Genomic DNA, 21273 nt, shown 5'->3' with positions numbered 1-21273 from the left:
CTTTCTCACATTGATGTTTCTCTCTGTCTCCTGTTCCCTCCCTTTCCCTCTCTCTAAAATCAAAAGTAAAAAAAAAATAAATAAATAAAAGCCCTGGCCAGGGTAGCTCAGTTGGGCATCATCCTGCCAAGTGAAGGTCACCAGTTCAGTTCCCAGTCAGTACACATGCCTTGGTTGCAGGTTCGGTCCCCAGTTGGGGACATATGGAAAGCAGCCAGTCATGTTTCTCTCTCTCTCTTTCTCCCTTCCCCTCTCTCTAAAATCAAAACTAAAATGAAATAAAATCGGAGTCCATGGAAGGTGACGGAGCTGATGGACAGCAGCATGCTAGGACCAAGGGATTGTGGGTCTCTGCTGAGCTTGCAACATAGAAGAAGCACGCTAGGAAGATGGGGTAGGGATGTGGGTGCAGGGCAGGAAGGTACAAATGGAGATGGGAGGGGATGTGATTATTAGTAATGCTAAGGTCTAAGCTATGGCTGTGGGATGGTAGCTGATGCAGGGTGGGGGAACGTCACTAGAGAGAGGAGGACGAGTGAGGATGAGTCCGAGAGGACTGGGAGGGCTATCTGTATGGTGCTGAAACCGTCAAGACTTAGGAAAGAAGTGTGAAAGAACGCAGGGGAGAAACAGATGCTAACATACTTGTAACTGTCGTGTCTCCAGGACTCAGGTCATGCTGTCCCCCGAAGTGGTACTTGGCTTACATCACGAGAGCCCTTTTAAACACAAATGTATTTGAATTTCATCAGTTTAGGCTATTTAGCACTGGGGTCATAGTTAAGAACTCAGTAAATATTAGCTGATTGATTTATGTTGATGTGGGAGAGTGTGAAGAACAGTTGGCAGACGGTACTTGGCACAGTGATCAGAGAACGTGACCAAAGCCCTGGAGTGTGCTCCCACAGGCTCAGCCCGAGGAATCGGCTCTGGGTGAGCTGGGAATGCCGCAGCTGCGCCCGTCTGAGGTCACCCCTCCGGGAGTGCTCACTGTCGCCTTCCCCTCTCAGGTGCAGGCTATAAGCAGCAAAGGCAGGGAGAGTGCCCACATCAGCCTGGCCTGTCAGTGGGTCTTCCCTCCCAAGGTGTCTCTGAGCTCAGAAACATCATGAGCCCCAGTAGAGGGTTCTAGAGGCAACAGCTGTCCCACTTCTCACTCTCTGGGTGGGTCTCAAGCCACCTGAACCTAAGACAGTGGCTTTCCTCTGTCTGTCTTTGGATCTGAGATCAGATCTGATTGCTAATGCACTCCCCCACCCCAAATTCTTCAGATCAGAGTGACGAAGCCAGCAGATGACCAAGTGAGGCCCTAAAGGTTCTAACTTATCTTCTTCTCCCTCCCTTTCCCTCTCTCTAAAATCAGAAGTAAAAATAACAATAATAAAATCCCTGGCCGGTATGGCTCAGTTGGGCGTCATCCTGCCAAGATAAAGGTTGCCAGTTTGATTCCTGGTAGGGGCACATGCCTGGGTTGCGGGTACAGTCCCCATTTGGGGCACATATGTAAGGAAGCCAATCGATCTTTCTCTTTCTCTCCTTCTCCTTCCCTTTCCCTTTCTCTAAAATAAAAAATAAAATAAAGAGAATAAAATTGTGGTCCATGGAACGGATGGGAATGCCCAGTGGAACGCTCCAGCATTCAAGTGGAAATTAATTTATGGTCTTTCTCTTCCAAATGGTCTGTTACTTTACTTCTCCTATACATCGCCTTTCCTCAGAAGCATTTCTTAGAGTGAATGAGTAGAAAGGATAAAAGGAAGTATTGCTTCTGATTGACTGGCATTTTATGTCCAAGGTTGGAAGCCCCAGATACATGCCAAGTGCCACTGCTCTAGCAGCTCTGAGATGGCATCTGTGCCCTGTGCCCTGTGCCCAGAATCACCCTGCCCCCAGCGGGCAGGGCCAGCGCTGGCTGCTTTGCGTCAGGGCAGCCTAGTGGACTGGCACTTAGCAGCCAGGAAGACACTGTCGTGAAATTAGGCCGTATGAGAATACCATGCATGGGGATGCAGTCTTGGACTAAATAAAAATTTACATTTCCAACATCTAAGAACAAAATAACCAGTGAGAATACGTGGAGGGTAGAATGATGGGGGGGGGGGGGGTGGAGCTGAAGCTCCTTGAGGAAGCAGTTCTTCAGGGTAAGTTAGTTCCCATTTGCAGTCCAGGGGCTAATTGCAACTGCTCCTTATGAGAAGTTAGGCAGACCCTGGGAAATGTGTTTCAGCTCTGCAGGCTGCCTTTGGCTGCACTGTCCGGCTCCCATCCCCCTAGAACGGGTAGTTCTCTCATTGCAGATGGAAAAGAGCACTTCTTCACACCACCTTTGTTGCTGTGGCTACAGGATGTTCCAAGGAAGAGGCCGTTGTCACACATGGAGGGTCTTTTCCGTTGCTGGTACTTAGCAAGACAAACACTGGTTTGTTGTTGAAACAGCAATCAGTTAGGGAGCATATGTTTCAGTGGAGCTTGATGGCTTGCAAACCGGGCCAAATTGAGAAACCAGTTGGAAAACCTCAGCCCAGATGTTTTCAATAAGCTCTTTGTTAGCCTGGATGCATCCAAAGCGTTCCCTCGTTGGGGCCCTGAACGGCCATGGGTCACAGTGAACACAGCAGGGGCTCGATGTCCATGTCTGGAGACTGGCCCTGGGTCCTCCCTCACCTTTCAGAGCTTCGGGTGTCCTTGGTTTTCTTATCTCTGCTGTGGGGGTGGTTTTCATCCCCTTCTTCCTTGCATTGTGGAAATAATGGTATTTCCATTGTTTTTCTGACTTACTGGGAAGAAAAAAGGAAAAGGGAGTTTGAACATGTACTAGGAACACAGATTATCTCACTGAATATCCATGGCAACCTGTTTGCTGGGTATCACTGTTTTCACTTTAGAAATGGGGAGCAGGCCTGTTTAAACGATTGACAGAGTCACTTAGGCCCCAAGCCTGCGAGAGAACTTGACCCAGATTATCTGCCCCCGTTATATTACAGAGTTCTGCATGGAGCCATGAAAGAGTGACAGGTTTGATTTTGTTTCCTTTCATTCGGTAGTGGCACTTAGAAAAATCACTTTTTGAAAAGCACTTTAAGTTTTTTTACTTTGAATTATGGTAAAATACACATAACATAAAGATGTGCTGCCTTTGTCATTTTCCACTGTACAGTTTGATAGTGTTAAGTGCATTCACGCTGTGGTACAACCACCATCTGACACACTTTTTATTTTGCAAAACTGAAACTCTGTCCCCGTTAAGCGACCACTCCCCAACCCCTCTCCCATCTCTGGCCCCTGACTCTACTTCCTGCCGCTATGAGTCTGTCCACTCTAGGAACCTCGTGTAAGTGGAATCAGGCAGTATTTGTCTTTTTTGTGATTGGCTCATTTCATTTAGCGTAATGAACTCAAGATTCATGTGTGCTGTGCGTGCATGCATCAGAACCCCCTCCCTTTTTCAGGCTGAATGATATCACACTGTATGGATGTACCACGTTCTGTCAACAGACACTTAGGTTGCTCCCACTTCTTGGCTGTTGTGAATGACGCTGTAGGCACATGGGTGTTAATATCTCTTTGAGGCCCTGCTTTCCATTCTTTTGGGTAGATATTCAGAAGTGGGAATTGCTATATCATATGGCAATTCTATTTTTAATTTCTTGAGCAACTACCATGCTGTTTTCCACAGAGGCTGCACCATTTTACATTCCCAGCAACAGTGCATAGGGGTTCCAATTTCTCTAGATCCTCGCCCACACCTGTTATTTCCTGACTTTTTGAAAGTTGCCATCCTGATGGACATGAGGAGGTGTCTCAATGTGATTAACCCTCTAGCATTTTGCACAGTGAATCCTCTGCTTAGTGCAAATCAGATAAAGGCCCAGGAGGGGAGCCCACTCACACAGGACCTCCCAGGCAGACACACTGCTACAACCCAGCCCTGCCTGCACCTGCCTTTGGAAACATAAGGAGGAGGCTCTGTGGGTTAGTCTCTGAGTCGGCAGATGGAAACATCCAGAAGTGAGAAGAACACTGAACGGCCCAGGGTGCCAGGCTCTGGGGGTGGCCTTGCAGAGCGAGTCGCCCTGTCTGAGCCAGAGCTCCATGTCTGTGAAGTGTGAATAGCGATGTCACTTTATCCTCTTCCCCAAGTGGTGGGGAGGTCAGGGGAAAGAACACACGTGGAAATGCCTTTATTAAAAGCCTCAGCTGCAGGATAGCTTAGACTTTCTCCGGAGGGTCCAGTTCAGCCTCTGCTACAGACAGAAGGTGAGTCTGGCTTGTGCCATAGTCAGTGCAGCTAAAACCATCATCATCATCACTACCATTTTTTGGGTAACTATGGGCTGACAATACACTAGGCATGTGCCATACATCATCTCTAGTCTGCACACATTCCAGGATTCAAGTGTCATGATCGCCACTTTACTGGTGAAATAAAAGGGCTTTGACCAAGGTTACGTAGCTAAGTGGCTGAGTCAGAAGTCAAACCTAGCTTAGTATGCAGTGTCCCTGCCTTTTCCCCTGTAACCACGTGACACCCAAGCTCAACCTTGCTTTTTACCCTGATCACGTTCCATCAATCTACCATGTCCCTCTGGCAAGGGGATCCTGATCACGTTCCATCAATCTACCATGTCCCTCTGGCAAGGGGATCCAGATAGATGGTCTAGAACTCTGCAATATCTTGATATACTAAAAATCAATTGATGACCACACATAGCTGCTGAGATTAGAGAAAATCTCTTTCCATGTACAACATTGGTATCCCCAAAGATCCAAACTTGCTTTGACAGAGTGCTTGGTTTCTCTCTTCTCTGCTCCCTTCAGGGCCCATCTGGCTGGACAATGTCCACTGTACTGGCAAGGAGTCGACCCTTGCAGCCTGCTCCTCCAACGGCTGGGGCGTCACTGACTGCAAGCACACAGAAGACGTTGGTGTGGTGTGCAGTGAGAAAAGGATTCCCGGGTTCAAATTTGACAATTCACTGGTCAACCATGTAGAGGCAAGTCATGTGTTCCTGCTGACTTCTTCATATGGATGTCTTCTTTCTGCCGTGTAACTCACTTTTTGCTTTCTGATTCCAGGAAGTGTGTGTGTGAACACTAAGGAGGGGGACCCAAGCCTATGTGATCTGGTGTGTGTAGGGGGGGGGATGTTGAGGGAGGATTTCTTAAGCAGGGGATGGCATCAGTGGGGGGAGGGGCATCAGTGGGGAACGGCTTGGGCAAGGTCCTGAGTTGTGGAGTTGAGGACTGGGGAATAGCAGGCCAGTACTGCCGAAGGAAATGTGCATCTGGGGGTCATGTGAAATGCAGCTAGACAGGAGGCATGAAAGGCCTTCTGTGCTTTGCTCAGGAGCTTGTCCTTTAGACCAGGAAAACATATTCATTATCAATTGCTGTGTAACAAGTTACCCACCCCTGACCCCCGGATTTTTCAGCTTCGCTCAACAAACTTTTATTATCTCACACAGTTTCTAGGGTCAGGAGTCCAGGGGTGGCCGAGCTGGTTGATTCTGCTCAGAGTCTCTCAGGAGGTTGCAGGCATCCTGTCTGCCGCAGCTGGAAGAGCCTCTCCTATGCTGGCTCCTGGAGGCCGTGGGCAGGTTTACTTGCTTTCTGACTGTCAGCTGGAGCTCTCCGGTCCTCTCCGCACAGCCTCTCCGCCGCTGCCTGAGTTTCCTTAAGACATGTGGTTGTCTTTCTCCAGAGTATGTGACTTAAGAGAGAAAGAAAAGGAGCAAAACATGGAAGCCACAGTCTTTCCTAAGCTGATCTCAGAAGGGCCATCCCATCAGTTCTGCTGTGTTCTATTGGTCCCACAAAATAACTGAGTACAGTGTGGGAGGAGACTGCCCGAGGCTGTGAGGGCAGGAGGTGGGGGGCCCTCGCGGAGGCTGGCTACCCCAGGAGAGTTGTTCTCAAATCCAGCTGGGGATCAGAACCCTTTGAAAATGCAGATACTGGGTAATATTTATAATATTGAAATCTTATGACTCCAAGCTTTATTTCTAAATTTTTAACTTAGTGTTATATATCTTGAAAATTTTATCGTGTTATCAAAGACTGTCCAAACCATTATTTTTATTAGTTGCCAAACATTCTACCTCATGAACCTGCTGTAATGTAGTTAAACTTTCTTGCTTATTGGACAGGTATAGATCAGTAAATATAAAATTATAATACATATCATTGTTCATAATCTTTCACTGCATTTTTGATGGCATCAGTACAATTTGTGGTAAGAAGTGGAATTATAGAGTCATGGTTTCAAATGGTATGTATATTTTGAAGTTTCTCGATATGGATAAATGACCAGAGGAAACGTTTTCTAAGACGCTCGTTCCCGTTGTGTAGAGAGGTGTGATTCAGTCTTAATGACGAGGTGGGAGCCGGGGTCCGAAGCAGAGCCTCTTGCTGTGGGGCCAGGCTGTCCTCTCAGCCCCTTTACGCGATCCCGACGCTGCCAGCCCGACCCTGGGAAGCATCTGGGAGCGGCAAAAGGCTTCAGACCCTGCTTCTGCCTTTATGGCTTTATTTCCAATTTATCTTTTCAACAAGTTCTCCACTTAAACAATGAAATTAGTGAATATTGATATTTATTGCACTGCTCATGTGCAGGGAATGTGGGGCTTAGGGCCAGCGGGTAGGCAGCCAAGACTTCCTCCTGAAGGAACATGCTGGATGTCACCCCCGAGGGGCAGTGGGAGCTGCCAGGAGTCCAGGCCAAGGAGCCTTCCCCATGCATTAACCTCCAGCCGACCGTGAGGCTAGTGCTGAGGAAAGGTGACTTCATGTTGCCCTGTTAGGGCTCCAGAGGAAGCTCGACCCAGACTGGTCTTCATGTTTTCTTCCCATGACTCACACCATCCTGCTCTTTTTCATACGTTCCCAAAGCATTCTGGGAAAGGATCTCCAGCCTTTTCTCCGCTGGCAGGATGAAGCCGACACTCTTCAAATGCTGCTATTTTATTAGGAATAAGTGGAAGAGACTGTTGCAGAGTGGTTGTATTTTAGTTAGTGCTCCAGGCAATGATGACAACTTTGCTTTACCATGAAGTTTATGACTTGGGCTTTTCCAACCCGGTTTCACACTTTTCACTGCCACTCTTTGTAACCTCATGCAGAATAATCAGCACTCACATACATGTTTCCCATTTTTCCAATGAGATTGGAAGCTTCTGAAGGGCAGGGGCTCTATCTATTTCCCCATTTTATCCAATAGAAATAATGCTTGGTACCTAATGGGAACAATATCTCCCACTCCCAAATATTCTTCTTCTCAAGAATGCAGATCAAAGATCATTATCCCCTAAGGTGAAGAATCTCCCAGGGTAAAATATCAGACTACACAGTGATGAGTGGTACATAGAAGCAAAACATTCCTTTATAGCATTGCCCTGTTCACTAGGACAATGAATGTATGTATATCATCTTTGACTGAATCCACTTTGACTGTCAAGTAAAGGTCCAGGCTTCCAGGCATAAGAAAGTCATTGACGGTTTGAAGCAAAAGAAGGTGGGCCAACATGCCGGTGGGTTTTGCCACTAGGAAAGAAGTGATTCTGGAAAAGGACTCTGTGGGTATCACTTCAATGGAATGTTGGTGACTACCTCTATGGGCAGTTCTCATGCCGAGCATTTGAAGGGGAGATAAGATGGGCGTTTTGAAAAGCAGAGCCTTAATTGTGCAGCGTAGGCAGAGGAATGACTGAAGGGATGTGTCGAAGAGTACCTATTCTGGACGGGCTGAGAGTCCATGACAGGAAAGCTTGGTGCCTGTCTTTGTCTTGGACACTTGCTGGGCATTCACTGCTCGCACATCACAGTCCAGGACGCCATTAGAAAAAGAAAAGTTGGCGCTTGTCTTCCAGCTCTTACAATCTGAGAAGACAAGATACATGCCTTAGGAAAAACTGGAAGGTTATTCCAGGGTACGGAACCTAGTTCCTAAAGAAATTTCCAGTAACCCAGAGAGGATGACCTGGGGGTGGTCATCTGAGTTGAAGAGGAGCCAATGACTTCCACAGTCTTCCAAATTCCTCATTTTCCTGGAAGGTCCCCCCTCACTGTCATACAAATCTGACTCAGGGGAGGGGCCAGCCTGTGGGCTTCTGGTTCAGCCTCTGACACTCAAGGGTTTTCAGCTGCCGAGCAGTGCCAGAGCCTCTTCCCTGTGGCATGGGATGAAAGAAGGTCACGGAAGGGCCTGGGTCCCAGGATGTCTGAGGAGAGCCTTTGAGGGCTGCCTGAGGGTTCTTCTGTCCCGGACTTGGAGGCTAAAGCCTGTGCTCACTGCACAACTGGCCTGATGGCCAGGGAGCCGCCCAGACCACCTACAGGGGATTTTTGTGGGATGCCAAGAAATTTCTCTGAAATACCTCATATAAATAGCCTGGGTCAGTAGCTGAAGTCATGGAATCACTCCTCTTGACTAAAGAAATGTCTGTTATTAATGTTGTTCATGGAAGGGCGAGGCATAGGTTTGGTGGATGTGCCACTGGGGGAGTCAGGTGTACCCAGCAGTGGCACCAGGACAGCTGCTAGGCGGTCACTGTGAACACAGCGCGTGGGCTCTGTGGCGTCCCCCAGCACTCCGCTCCAGCCTCTCTGTCAAGTATCAGAAATTTGCATGGAGACTAAAATGAGCGCTGATCAAATTCTTAAGAGAAGAAACTAGGAGGGATTGCTAGAATAGAGCACTATGGAGAGAGATTCAGGAAAAACCTCAGTAGGTTGAAGTAATAGGCTCAAACTGTAACATATTAGAGGTGAACAGAAGGTCCTACTTCAAGGTTCATGGGGGTGGGGGGTGGGAATCAGCCACAGAGCAAAAGCTGGGGAGAGTAACTGAAAAGTGTTGATATCCCCAGAGGCTGACTGACAGCTCAGTATAAGCCATAGGTTGATAGGGCTGCTAAAAAGTGACCATAAATCAATGCATTGATAGAAGTGTTATTTTCCTAAAGCCTTTGCTCTTTGGACCAAGAAATGAGTGCAGGGGTCAGTTCTGGGCCCATCTCTTAACTGGGTCTCCTAGGGGAGGGACCAGCAGGATGGGGACAGGTCTGGAACCCACATCATATAAGGAAGTGAAGATATTGTGTCAAGAAGATTGCTGTGGGGGGAGGGACATGGCATGTCTCTCAAATGTTTGAAGTACTGCCATAGGGACAATGCTTGTGATTTGTATTGGAGCCCAGAGTTAGGATGGATAAGGTAATGGGATGTGGATTTTAGCCCAGCGTAAAAACTCCGTTACAACCAAGGGCTGGCCCTTTGCAGTGCACGGGGTTTGCCCCATTCACTAGGTCACTGGAGCAGTTCAAACAGGAGTAGGATGGCTTCTGGCCAGGGCAGTCGCAGCCAGACTTCTGCGCTGGGAAGGAAACAGATTAAGGTGATCGCCAAGCCCTAAAACCCCTGTGACTCTGCGTTTATGAAAATGCACCCAGCCCATGCAGGGGGCGCCCACTGTGTTGGCAGTGTCTACCATTGTGTGAATTGGTGTCTGTCTGTCTGTCTCTCTCACACACACACATACACACACACACAGAAGGGATGCCAGTAGTGTGTATGCTGTGTGCTGGCCTCTCTCCCTGCTTCTTCTCTGGCTCCTTACGACCTTGGCCTTGAAAGCAACCACAGACTTCTTACCCTCACTCTTCTATCAACACATCAGTGTGTGAGAGCCAAAGCCCTTTCTCGAATTCCCCTAGTTTAGGGCCTATACATTCAAAAGTGGCCAAGAGTGGGGTGAGGTCAATGTGAAGGGTCAGTTAATGCTTTCTCTGTCTCAAGACCCCAGGTGTCCATGACTAGACTAGTCCAGCCTCACAGGTGTGGCCCTTCTCAGGAGCACACTGGAATTTCTGAAGCCGAGAGTGGAAGAAAACTGCATCAGTCTAGACCGTGTTCATCCTACTCAGGGATGCCAGAAGCATGAGTCACTAAGCCCTGGGGCCTGGCTGATGGAATTTCACTGAATGAACTCACTGCTTCCAGTGAACTCCTTCTGCACCCTCCTGGGGCATCCTCGGGGCCCCTTGACACTTCATAAATTCCCTTGTAAAGAAGGGAGACAGCGCCCCTTCTTTGTGTGAATGACCCCACCAAAGGAGAGTTCACAGGTGTGGACCCTGAGTTACCTGTTGGCCAGCAGCTAGGACACTGGGCAAGTCCACTGTCGTCTTTGAAGTGAGTGGGTTGAACTCAGACCCTTCCAGCTATGATAATCTGTCCAGAGTGGCAATGGCTTCTCCATCAGAAGGGCACTGCATGCACTCATCATTTACAAGATAGTTTTAAATATTCTGCAGGGGGGGAAATCAGATGGTTTCTGTAAAAGTACTCGCAGACTGTGCAGTTGTTCCTACCATTGCCCTACCAGCCTGGGTTCATTTCACCCAGAAAGTCAGCCAGGTAGGGTCTCAGTTCTCCCTTGTCTGGCCTGGGCTGCACTGTCGCCTCTTGCTGTGTGTTCTAAGGTTTCGACCCCAGAGTTGTAGGCAGGACACCTGAGTTCCAATCCAAGTGGAGCCTGAGACTTGTAGCCATCTGTCTGGAGTGACTGACCCTTCCAAGGGCTCTGGGCACCTCTCTGTCAAAAAGCATTTTTTATAAGGACTGTATGTCTCAAATCTTAAAACCACAAAACCTTACAAAGAGACAAGCAGGAACAAAAATAAATAAATAAATAAAATAGGAAATACTGTAGGTTCCAAAGGGAGACATCTGTTTTAAACCTAGGAAACAGAGCCCCAACCAAACCTCCCAGGATTTCGAGGTTCTTTCATGGAGAGGCTTTGCTTCCTGTTGGTGGGCAGACAAATAGGGAAAAGCATTAGATAAGGAGAGAGGACAAAGCCAGATGCCCTCTGGGCAGAGCCTCAGCTGTTTTGCACATTGTAAGTCACGTGCTCACAGAAAAGCATGTATGTGTCTGGGGCCCTGCGTGGTTGCCTCAGGGGACAGGGGGGTCTTTTCTTTTTCTTCACCTCTCCGCCCCTCCTTCTTCCCGACCCACTTTTTTAAAGGCTCTTTAGCAAATGCAGTTAGGTTACCAGAACTGATTGGCAGACCCTAGGCTGTGAGATTAAGGTGTGGCCTGGGCCCCAGGGGTCTCGCAGCCTCAGGGCCTCCCCTGTGCAGCCCAAGCAGTCAGGAAGGTCCAACAGAGGGGCAGCGGGCAGAGCTGGGAGAACCAGGGCCCTGCCCCCCACATGCTCACACCCTTCTGCAAGGGTGCTGAGACCTGAACATCTTTTTCTTTTTCCTCTCTTTTTCTTTTTAAATCCTTGCCCAAGGGTATGCTTATTGATTTTAGAGAGAGGAGGGGAGTGGGGAGAGAGATGGGAAGACAGAGGGAGGAACTTTGATGTGAGAGAGAAACATTGATCAGTTGCCTCTCATATGCACCCTAACTGGGGACCCAATGGACAGCTTAGGTATGTGCCCTGATGGGGAATCGAACCCACAGCCTTTGGCATATGGACGACACTCCAACCAACAGAGCCACCCAGCCTGGGCAAGCTTTTTCTTTTCTTAACCACAGGACTGAAGCTGTTGGGAAAATTTTAAATTCTAGGATTCCAGGTTTTTATTAGTCACAGACAGCTGCCAAATGCTTCAAGGTTTTTTTGTCGCCCCGCCCCCCCCCCCCCAGGAGCAACCTTATCTCACCAGCATCTGTGGCTTTTGAGGGTGGAGGCCCAAAGCCCAAAAGGAAATAACCATCACTACAAATGCCCCGCACCCCCAGTCAGGGGTTAGTCTCCCCACCAGTGAGGAGGTGCAGCAGGTCGCACCGGGTGGTTTAGGAGACGAAGGGAGGCTGTGTTCAGCTCTGTGCAGTATAGAAGGCGGTCCCTCCAGGCCTGAATACAGACCCGCTCCACCCAGGGCCACAGGACAGTTTGTCGGCCTCCCTCGGTGGCAGGAGGAGAAATGGTCACAAGTGGGCAGTCTGTGCTGGACTCTTCAGCACGGGAGTGAAGAGCTCCACCAGGAGCCCACAGCCTCTGAGCCCCGGCCCTGCCGAGCCGGCCAGTGGTGCTGGGCCCGGGAGAGCACGCATGACACACTGTCTGGGGCCGACATTCCTGTTTATCCAGGGCCTCCCTGTGCTCAGGCTTGCCAGCCGCCACAGTGGTCTAAGGTGACCCATTTTCCCAACTCAAAATGGGCCACAGTGTCTGAAAAGCAAAAGGGCATTTATGCAGCTAACACAACAAAATGTGTGAAATGGTGTCCTTCCTGGCAGATCTGGGAGTTCGGCAAGGGCACACCTTTCCAAAGCATAAATACCGTCATCACTGTTTGTGAGATGAGGTAAATGATAAGTAACATTATAAATTGTTTTAGATGAAATAAATGAGTGAGCAGTATGTACCCACACTTGGAACAGTGTGGGGTAGGTGTAAACTGGGTGGCAGTTTGGAAAGGGAGGGATCAATGGGGGAAGAAAGTGTGAGGGGCGCTCAATGGAGGGAGTGGGGGCCAGGCTGGGCGGGAGGAAGCCTCTCCATCCCGGGGTCTGCTGCTGTGACCAGGGCAGGCTGTGGTGTCCAGTCCGGCTCTGCAGTGGGTCCCCGGGGTCCATTTGAGTCACCTCAGACAGGCTGGAGGGGTCAGTGCCCAGGAATCTGCCTGTCCTATCCCCAGGAGGCCATTGCCAAGACAGCTGGGTGCTGTGTCTGTTTGCTTACTCATTCAGCACGTTTCAGCTGAGCCCAGATGCTCCACCAGGCCCTGGGAATGAGGGGGTTAACGAAATGAATGGACAGTCTTGTCCTGCAGGAGTTCACTGTCCAGTAGTGGAGAAAGATGATTTCACACATCATTGCTTTGTTACTGTGGTGATGACAGCTCTGAGAAGCATCAGATAACCCCACCTGGGAGCGTGGTGGCCTGTTGGGCCTGGCTCAAGACTTGCCCTGTCTGTGGCCTCAGCAGCCGTGCTGGGTCAGGGAGCCTGGTGGCTGGAGCAAGTGTCCCGCCAGCTTCCTGCAGACAGCAGGGCCTGCCTGCTGTCCAGAGAAGCAGCTTCTGTTGCCTACCCCGCGCCTCAGGTTGGAAAATGAAACAGAGCGTCCGATTTTCCAGCAGCGTTGCAAAGCTTTTGATTTATAGAAGGGCTTGCACAGACTGCGCTTTTTCCTCTGGTGGCTCACCATAACCACCCCACCCTGCCCCGCCCCACCCTCTCGGGCCCCACTGGCTTCCTTCAGTGAGCTGAGGAGCAGGCGTGGTGGCCATGCCTTCCCTGTCCCCTGTCATCCTCCGACACCAGTCACGGGAGGGAGAATGTTACAGGCCATTCCTACTGTGAATTCCCATTTTGATCATCAAAAGGGGGTAACTGCAGTGTAGCTAGACTCTTCTAACACAACGTGCCTCATACAATTGACAAATGGTGCCCACATAGCTGCCCGTCTAAATGTGGGCTGAGGTCAGACATGCTGTGAATTCAGTTCAACAACTGTTTATTCACAGCAGATTTTGGGGTGGGGTGGGGGGGAGGCGGGTGTTACATAGCTCCGGTGGCAGGAGAACGCCTGGATGAAGGGCAGACATTCTCCACGTCTGTCCGTAACTCGCACGGGGAACGTGTGTGCTGCGAAGGGAGGCAAGTGCTCTGCCTCGCTGTTTATTTTGCATTAAACAGAAAATGAAGGGAGTCTTTATTGAATTTTTGGCTTGGGAGCCCAACGTTTCTAGCTAAGCTGAATTCCTGTCATCAGATTTTTAGTAATTATTATTGTGTCATTCCAAAAATATTTGAAGACACATTGTGTGTCTGTGTCATTTCTGTAAATGCAGGAGGCACAGTCTGTCCTTGAAGGACTCACAGTCCAATGAGGCAGCAAAAACCCACGCACAGATAAAGAGTGGTGTAAGATAGTATAGCTAAGGACTGAGTGAGCGACTCAGCAAACACGTGTTGGAGGGATAAAGGAGAAGTCAAACCTGCATGGATGGGGTATTTGGCAGAGGGGCTACGAACGAGACGAGGTGGGGCTGCCTCCACCCCCCTCCATCAGCAAGACTTGCCTGATTGGTTACCTCACACCTTAGGACCTCCAACAGTTCCGGGAAGTAATTTTTTGCATGAATGAATGAAACGGTCCCTGAGAGTCGGTAGGATTCTGACAGGTAGAGAGGAGAAGAGAGAAGTGCAGGAGTTCAAAGTGTGACTTTGGAAAGGCTGTGGGAGACCATTGGCTGGAAAAGGGGAAGGGAGGGAATGAGGTAGAAGATCTGGGAGGTTGTTAACTGGGGCGTAAGGACTGGGGGTCACAGGAAGGTTCTGAGCAAGACCCACAAAGTCACAATAGTCAGCTTAGAAGAATGTGCCAGCAACCCACCCAGACTGAGGAGACACCCATGGCCCTCGTGAAGTGACCCAATTATGGTGCCCTTCTTCTGTTCCCACGATCCATGTTCCACCTCTGACTGGGGAACAGAAGTGGGGACAGAAAGGTGGTGGAAGGACAGAAAAGGCCTTGCTGGGCAGGAGGGGCTCTGGGAGTGGGGACGAGCGAGTGTGCCTAGGGCACAGGAGGCTGCTGGTCTGCTGGCTGGACAGGCCGGAGCCCCATACAGTGAAAGCAAAGAGGACCAGGGGCAACCTGGGTGTGTTAGGTTCGAGGTGCTGAGGCAGGTGTCACACTGGCCGTTGAAAAAGAGGACCTCTATCTGGAAGGCTGTTTTTTAAAATAGCTGAATAAAGAAAGCTGCAGGCTTTGAGAGCAAGAGACGGGAACCTGTTAGCAGCAGAGGGAAGGGGCTTGCTAAGGGAGCAGAGGCTGTGCAGCACCAACCAGCTGTGCATTCTGGTGGGACGAAGGAGGACTGGCATATCTCCATCACAGTCCTCCCACCCCAGCACCACTCCAGGGAGGACGGCTCAGGGAGGGCAGGCTGGGCTGATGTTAAATTCTGACTCAGAGCAGAGGGAAGGAGGACCCTTGACAAAGACCTGGCCCTTGTGAACGTACCTTCCAGAGGCACCCCAAGGAGTGACGTTGGTGTGGCAGTGGGAGAAGCTGCTTGACTGGAAAAAGGGAGGAGAGGGAATGGGATAGGAAGATCAGGGAGGCTCCCGACCAGCAGCCCAGGGTCTGATGAGTCCTAGGAAGGTTTTGCATTGTGGGCTCGCTTGCATTTCTTGCTTTGCCTCCCCATGTCTTTCTCTGATGCAGTCTCCAACTGGACTTTCAAAACTAGTGATTTTTCCTCGTTGCCAACAGCCCTACGCTGTCACGTTGTGGAATTTGCAAGTCATTCACAGAAGCTGTGAAATATCGGTCAGGCACAGCACTGGGAGTCCAAGCTCTTTACCAGTCCCGTGGCGAGGCATGCAGGGCCTGGACTTGCTGTACCTCGATTTTCCATTTTGGAAGCTGGTGACAATCCCTTCGAGGGCTCAGGTCCTCCCTGGGGATGTGATAAGCGCCAAGTAGGACAAATACAGAAGGTTCTGTGGATTCCCTGGAGGAAGGCCTTTTGGAGAGCTCAGTGAACTACTACTGTCTTCGGCAAGAGAGACAGCATTCAGAACTTATTTTGAATTTTAAGATGTGCCAAATGTATTACCAGCTTCTGAGTAAAACTAGCAAGTCTAGAGAGCCCTTTGTTAGAAAAGAAAAATGTGTATATGTTCTAGTGTTTCAAATTGTTTCTTCTCTTTTGGAGTTAAACTTCTGGGGGAACAAAATCCAAACACTTGTGGTTATGGAAGGGATTCCACAGCAGTGAAATAAGCAAGGAAGTGATGTGAGTCTGCCTGTGTTTTCCGACACCAGGGTCCCTGACCGGCCTACGTGAGCTCATTAACCAGCAGTGAGCGCTGAATCTGAGCCATACAGGGTTTCCCTGCAGCCCCAGGCCTGAGTCAAGAGCAGCTGGGAGACAGCTCTGCCCTCAGTGTGTGCACTCGGGTCTGACTTTCAGCTCCTTCGGGCAGGCGCAGGGTGGACTTCGAATGTGTATGCACTGGGCAGGCCCCAAAGAGACCACCCAGAAGCCTGAGTCCCTGGCCCTGACCTGTGTGGGTCGGGGCAAGGACCACTCAGAGACCAGTAGTTAGGAGCCGAGAACACAGGCTAGGAGTCAGGCCTCAGTGCTCACCCTTGTTTACCTACTGATGTGCCTTGCAAACTTGGAGAAGTTGCAAAGCCTTGCCAGATTTTCTCATTTTCCCCCTATGATGTGCTATACCATTAGCCTTCTCATGTTGCCTTGAGAATTGAGTGAGGGGATGGACAGGAAGCTCTGAGTTTGATAAATGAGGGCCCTTGTGGTCAACATCATTTAGAGAGGTAGGCCTTGTGGTTGGGAGGAAGTCTGTCAGGGTCCAGGAAGGGGAGAGAATTATTTTGTTGAATGAGTGAGTGAGTGAGTGAATGAGTGAGTGAATGAGTGAGGCAGATTTGATCCCAAAAGAACGGGAAGGAGCTGGTTCCATGGAGGGTGAAGAAAGACATTCCATTTTGAAGAAACAATGAATATAAAGCTGCCCGGGCTGCTGTCCTAAGGCTTGGAGGAAATGAGCCCCCCTGGACCTGGCCTCCACCACGTGGGTGTACAGATGGACACACACTCCACACGCACAGAGACCCACACACGGCAGGGACACACAGCCCTGCACATCACATCGTCATGCTCACAGACACAAAAAGGCCCGTCCCACAGAGGCATGTACAGATACACAGACACACATGGTCTCCCCACGCACACACACTCAGCAAGCTGGTGAAAAAGCGAAAACAATGGCACCCGTGCCAGCATTTTCGCTTCTCCCAGTCTTGCTTCCACATCCGAGGGCCCACCAGTGATACTCCCACTGAGGGCTGCTGTCCTGCACCAGGACGAGGGTGCAGGGCTCAGCTGGGCGCTCCCACCCCCGGGCCTTCCTTCTCCTGTCGTGGCAGGGATGCTGAGGTCCACATTCCACATCTGCCCTAGCCAGCCTGTGCTCTGCCCCACGGTGAGGGTGGATGGTGGGGAGGGAGGGGAGATCTGTGAATGTAATGCGTTTGCCTGCCCTGTGAAGAAGCTGCAGGGCTGATGTTACCGCGGTAACTTTCCTTCAGGGCATTACCATTACACACTGGAATTCCAGCTGGCTTGTGAAGTGGGAGGAGGCAGGAGGGGCTGTCCCTGGGCTGGTTTAGACCTCAGCCCTTTCTCTGCGTGTCTCTGTCCACGTCTCGGTGGCACAGGTCCTGTGACCTGGATGGAAGCTGTAAAGAATGTAGGATCCCAGTGGCCAACACCAGCTTGCCACTGGCAGCTCTCCTTCCACGCTGTGTGGAAGGAACCAGGGCCAAATGCCATTACTGCTGGCCACATACTTTCCACCGCCCTGCAGGACTGGTGGAACAGGGCCCGGCTTTGCACACTGAAGCCAGTGGCGAGGAGTCACAAATCCCCAGGCACCCAAATAATGGTCCTGTTCAACTTCCTGGTTAATTTGCATCCTCCCTGGCATTTGGGTTGGGTCTCTGGGTGCCCCCTGCCAGCACACTCACCTGGCCCCACCCCTTCCCCCCTTGCCCAGCTCAGAGAGCTTCTCGCAGTATACCTCAGGGGCCCCACCCTGGGTGGGCCTGGGGAGATCTCTGGAGTCAGCCAACCCTCCCATCTAGGTAATGGGAGGGCAGTAGCTATAAGGCCCCTCACTGTATTGTTTGAGGACTGTAGGAGAGACAGCACTTCCAGCCTTACAAGGGCTCCACTCCACAGCTGTGACTGCATTGCAGTTCATCGGATCTGAGTGACGACTGGGGGCTGGGGACAGTGAGGGGCCTACAAAGGGAGGTACACTTGGTCATGTCGGGCTTTGGGCACCCCGCTAAATAATTTGGGCAAGGCAAGAGCAGGAAGTCACGGGACACGATTACAAAGAGCTTTCTGGTGGCTGGCCCTGTGGAGGAATGGAGGAGGGAGCTAGAGGCAGGGATTCAGCTAGGGAGCCTTGCAAGAGCTGGTGGTAGCCCCCTGGGGCAGGGGCAGGGGCAGGGGCAGGGGTGGGAGCTGGAAGTGAAAGATTCAGGAGGAAGTTTCCATGGTGTTTGAGGGCAGGTTGGGGAGCCTTGGAAAAGCATAAACTCCGGGGTAGCCCCCATTTCTTTCCCCTAGTTTGGCCTCTCAAGGTCTTCCATTCTTCTACCAAATCCCTGGGACCAGGAGGAGGCATGGGGCAGGGATATTGCTACTCAGTGTGGGTACGCAGGGAGGAGCGCCCACCCCACCTCTTCTGCCTAAGCAGTGGGGTCCTGCCTCTCTCGCTCACAGCCCCAAAGAGATGGGTGGGGCTGCAGGTGAGGAAAGGGCTTTCCAAAGGCCTCGAGGCTTTCGGAATCTTTCCCTTCTTTGTCACTGTGGTGTCCCCCCACCTCCTTGTCCCCAGGATGCGTCCCCCTGGGTCTCTGCACACACTACTTCCCTACCCCATTCCTCTGCAGGCCCTACCTGCCTCCCCCTGGGATATTCTCCCTCAGAAATGCTGACCCCAGGATCCTAAGTGGTGTGCAAGGTGGCTCCACCAGCTGAGTCTCATCTGCCTGAACCCCCAGTCTCAGGAAAGATACACACACATGCAAAGTCACCCCCATGCCCACATACATGCTTGCACACATATGCTAGGGAGTAAAATATAAAATCCAGATGAGTTTTCTACAGAACATAAAAATTCAGAGAACACATTTTTCTGTTATAATTTTGAGATCCTTGCCAGGGGGCTGGGGCTGCTGCCCTCTGTTCTCCAGGCTTTTGAGGGGGGACATGGCAGAGGCTGCCAGGGCCCTCCAAGTCTTCTGGTGGCCCAGGTCACCCCCCTGCTCCCTCTCCTTGAGTGCCCATAGTCACCCCCACCATGCAGAGTGCTTTCTAATGGTGGCCTTGTGCTGTATGCTCCTGGGGGTGCCTGCAGCCCCCTGCAGGGCCTGGGGATGGAGGCAGTCTGCCCAAGTTGCCTCTCCATGGCTGGTCAGGAAAGTAACCTCTGTCCTTCGGTGCCTCCTCCCGCCCAGAACCTGAACATCCAGGTGGAGGACATCCGGATCCGACCCATCCTCTCCACCTACCGCAAGCGCACCCCCGTGACGGAGGGCTATGTGGAGGTGAAGGAGGGCAAGTCCTGGAAGCAGATCTGTGACAAGCACTGGACGGCCAAGAATTCCCGCGTGGTCTGCGGCATGTTCGGCTTCCCTGGGGAGAAGACGTACAACACCAAGGTGTACAAGTAAGAGGCCCCCACAAGGCGTGTGTTTCTGGGCTGCGGCCGGTTTCTGAAGGGTGAGTTCTGGTGTCAGGCACTGGGCAAAGGGCCTCCGCCGGCCGGCCGGCTATCACGGGCAGGCCTCGCCTCCGAGTAAGTCACACTCCTGTGGGAGACAGACCCCACATGGATGACAAGGCAGAATGAGGGGAGGGTGTGGCAGAGGGGACGTGCAAGTGAAACCCCACCTCTCAGCACTGACAGCCAGCTCAGTGACAGGGGCAGAACCAGGACAGTGCCAACTAAGAAGAAATATTTCCTTGCCCTCGGTAACCAATTAGTCTGAAAAAATCGGGAATTCACGGAAACTGTTAGGAAATTCAATCAGTTACACCAATCCCAATGAAATCTTATAACTTTGTTATGATTTCCAAAGATAATATCTCCCAGACGAGCCCAGGGGTGGGGGGGCGGTGGCAGAGGGGTGGAAGAAACAATAATGGGTCTTAGAGGGGTGTCCGGGGGAGGCGCTGTACCCAGTGACAGGCTGGCAGCTGGGGTGCACTGGTTAGTAGTGGGGCCTTCCTCTCTTTTCTTAATAATGGGAACCTGTTTCCTGGGAGCTCCCGCCGTGCCAGGCTCCGCCCTTGGTCATTCAGTTCTCACAGCACCAGGAAGTAGGGGCTGATGTTAGAGTTGAGGAAACAAGTCAGAGAAGAAAGCGGCAGATCTAAGGTCCACGCACAGGTCTGTCGCTGTGGGGTTCACATTCCCACACAGTATGGACTCCCAACTCTTTCCTTTCCAGCCAGAGGGAGCCAGGACATGTGGGATACAGCCCCAGCTCTCCCTGCGGGTCCCTGGGGTCAGGGCAGACTGCAGGTCCCTGGGTTCGGCCTGGCTGTTTTGGGTCGGTCCCCAGGCCACTGTGAGGCTGAGTGCTGGTGGCTGTGCTGCTCAGCTGGGCGGGCTCTCTAACCCCACATGGATAACCTTAGTGGAGATCCCCACCCCAGACACCCCCCAGACATGGCCCAGACCTTCCTGTTCACACTGGGGTTCCCAACCTCTGAATACTTTGAAGAACACCTGCCAGCTGGCCAGTTCCTTAACCTTCTTAGCTTCTCCTACTGTTGGAGCCAAGAAAAGTAACCACTCATCCCGATAGACTCCCACCTGGCTGCCCTACAGTGTCCCAGTCTGGCAGCTGCTCTGGGCCTGGGAAAGCTGCCATCAGCCCTGCCCAGGGCAGGATGGGGTACCTAAGGCTTAGGGAGATTGAAATCTCACAGGTGTGGATGAAAAAGAGCTGCATACAAAACCTGACAAGCTCAGGGGAGGCCTGCATGCAGCCTTACAAACTCAGAGACCTAACGTAACCACATAGGATGGTGTGAAATTGAAACCTTCTAACTAAAAGCAGTCCTGTCCTAGGCTGGGATCTTCCTTGATAAGAGCCAGTCCTCACCTTAAATGAGCCTGTCTGTGGTCTCTTTACATCTAGGGTAACATACCTGATAAACATGCCTTTGCAATAGCAAAGTATTTCCCTTTTTCTAGACCCTTCATTGTTACTGTTATCATGTTAATTGTTGATTATTAACTATCCTGCACTCACCTTTGTAAAAGAAGTATGTGTCGGGGCTTCTGTCAAGATGGAGGCATAGGTAGACACACCTCGCCTCATTGCACAACCATAAGAAGGAACACAACTAAATTATAATAAAAAAAACACCCAGAACTGTATGGAAGTCTGACAGCCAAGATTTAAAGAAGCTATATTCATCCAGATGGGTAGGAGGGGCAGAGATGGGGAGTTGGGGCAGGGAGGACTCAGTGTGTGTGGCAGGCGAGCCAGGGGCGGAGAAGCGGCAAGGTGGCTGGCGGAATGAGCAGCCCCACACTCACATGTGGTGGACAAAAATCAGGGAGACACCTGTGAGCGAGCCCAGCCCCAGGCCAGATGGTGCAGCCCAGGGCTCCAGTGGTGGGAAAAATAAAGCCTGGTAACTTCTAGGTATAAACCCAATGGAGATTGGGGTGGCAGAAAAAACTGC

At 51.1% G+C, this 21273-nt stretch overlaps 1 protein-coding gene across 2 annotated transcripts in view; it reads left to right on the top strand.

Moving 5' to 3' along the window:
• Positions 1–21273, top strand: part of LOXL2 (lysyl oxidase like 2) — a 100616-nt gene that overhangs the window by 40001 nt on the left and 39342 nt on the right. For both annotated transcript variants that reach the window (XM_036032684.1, XM_036032683.1), the window contains exons 3-4: positions 4819–4994; positions 19029–19240. In XM_036032684.1, the coding sequence (XP_035888577.1) occupies positions 4819–4994; positions 19029–19240 (388 nt within the window). The remainder of the gene's footprint in view (positions 1–4818; positions 4995–19028; positions 19241–21273) is intronic.

Source organism: Phyllostomus discolor, chromosome 8 (assembly GCF_004126475.2).
Source record: "Phyllostomus discolor isolate MPI-MPIP mPhyDis1 chromosome 8, mPhyDis1.pri.v3, whole genome shotgun sequence".
Lineage (NCBI taxonomy): Eukaryota > Metazoa > Chordata > Mammalia > Chiroptera > Phyllostomidae > Phyllostomus > Phyllostomus discolor.
This window is presented reverse-complemented; position numbering and strand designations above follow the sequence as displayed.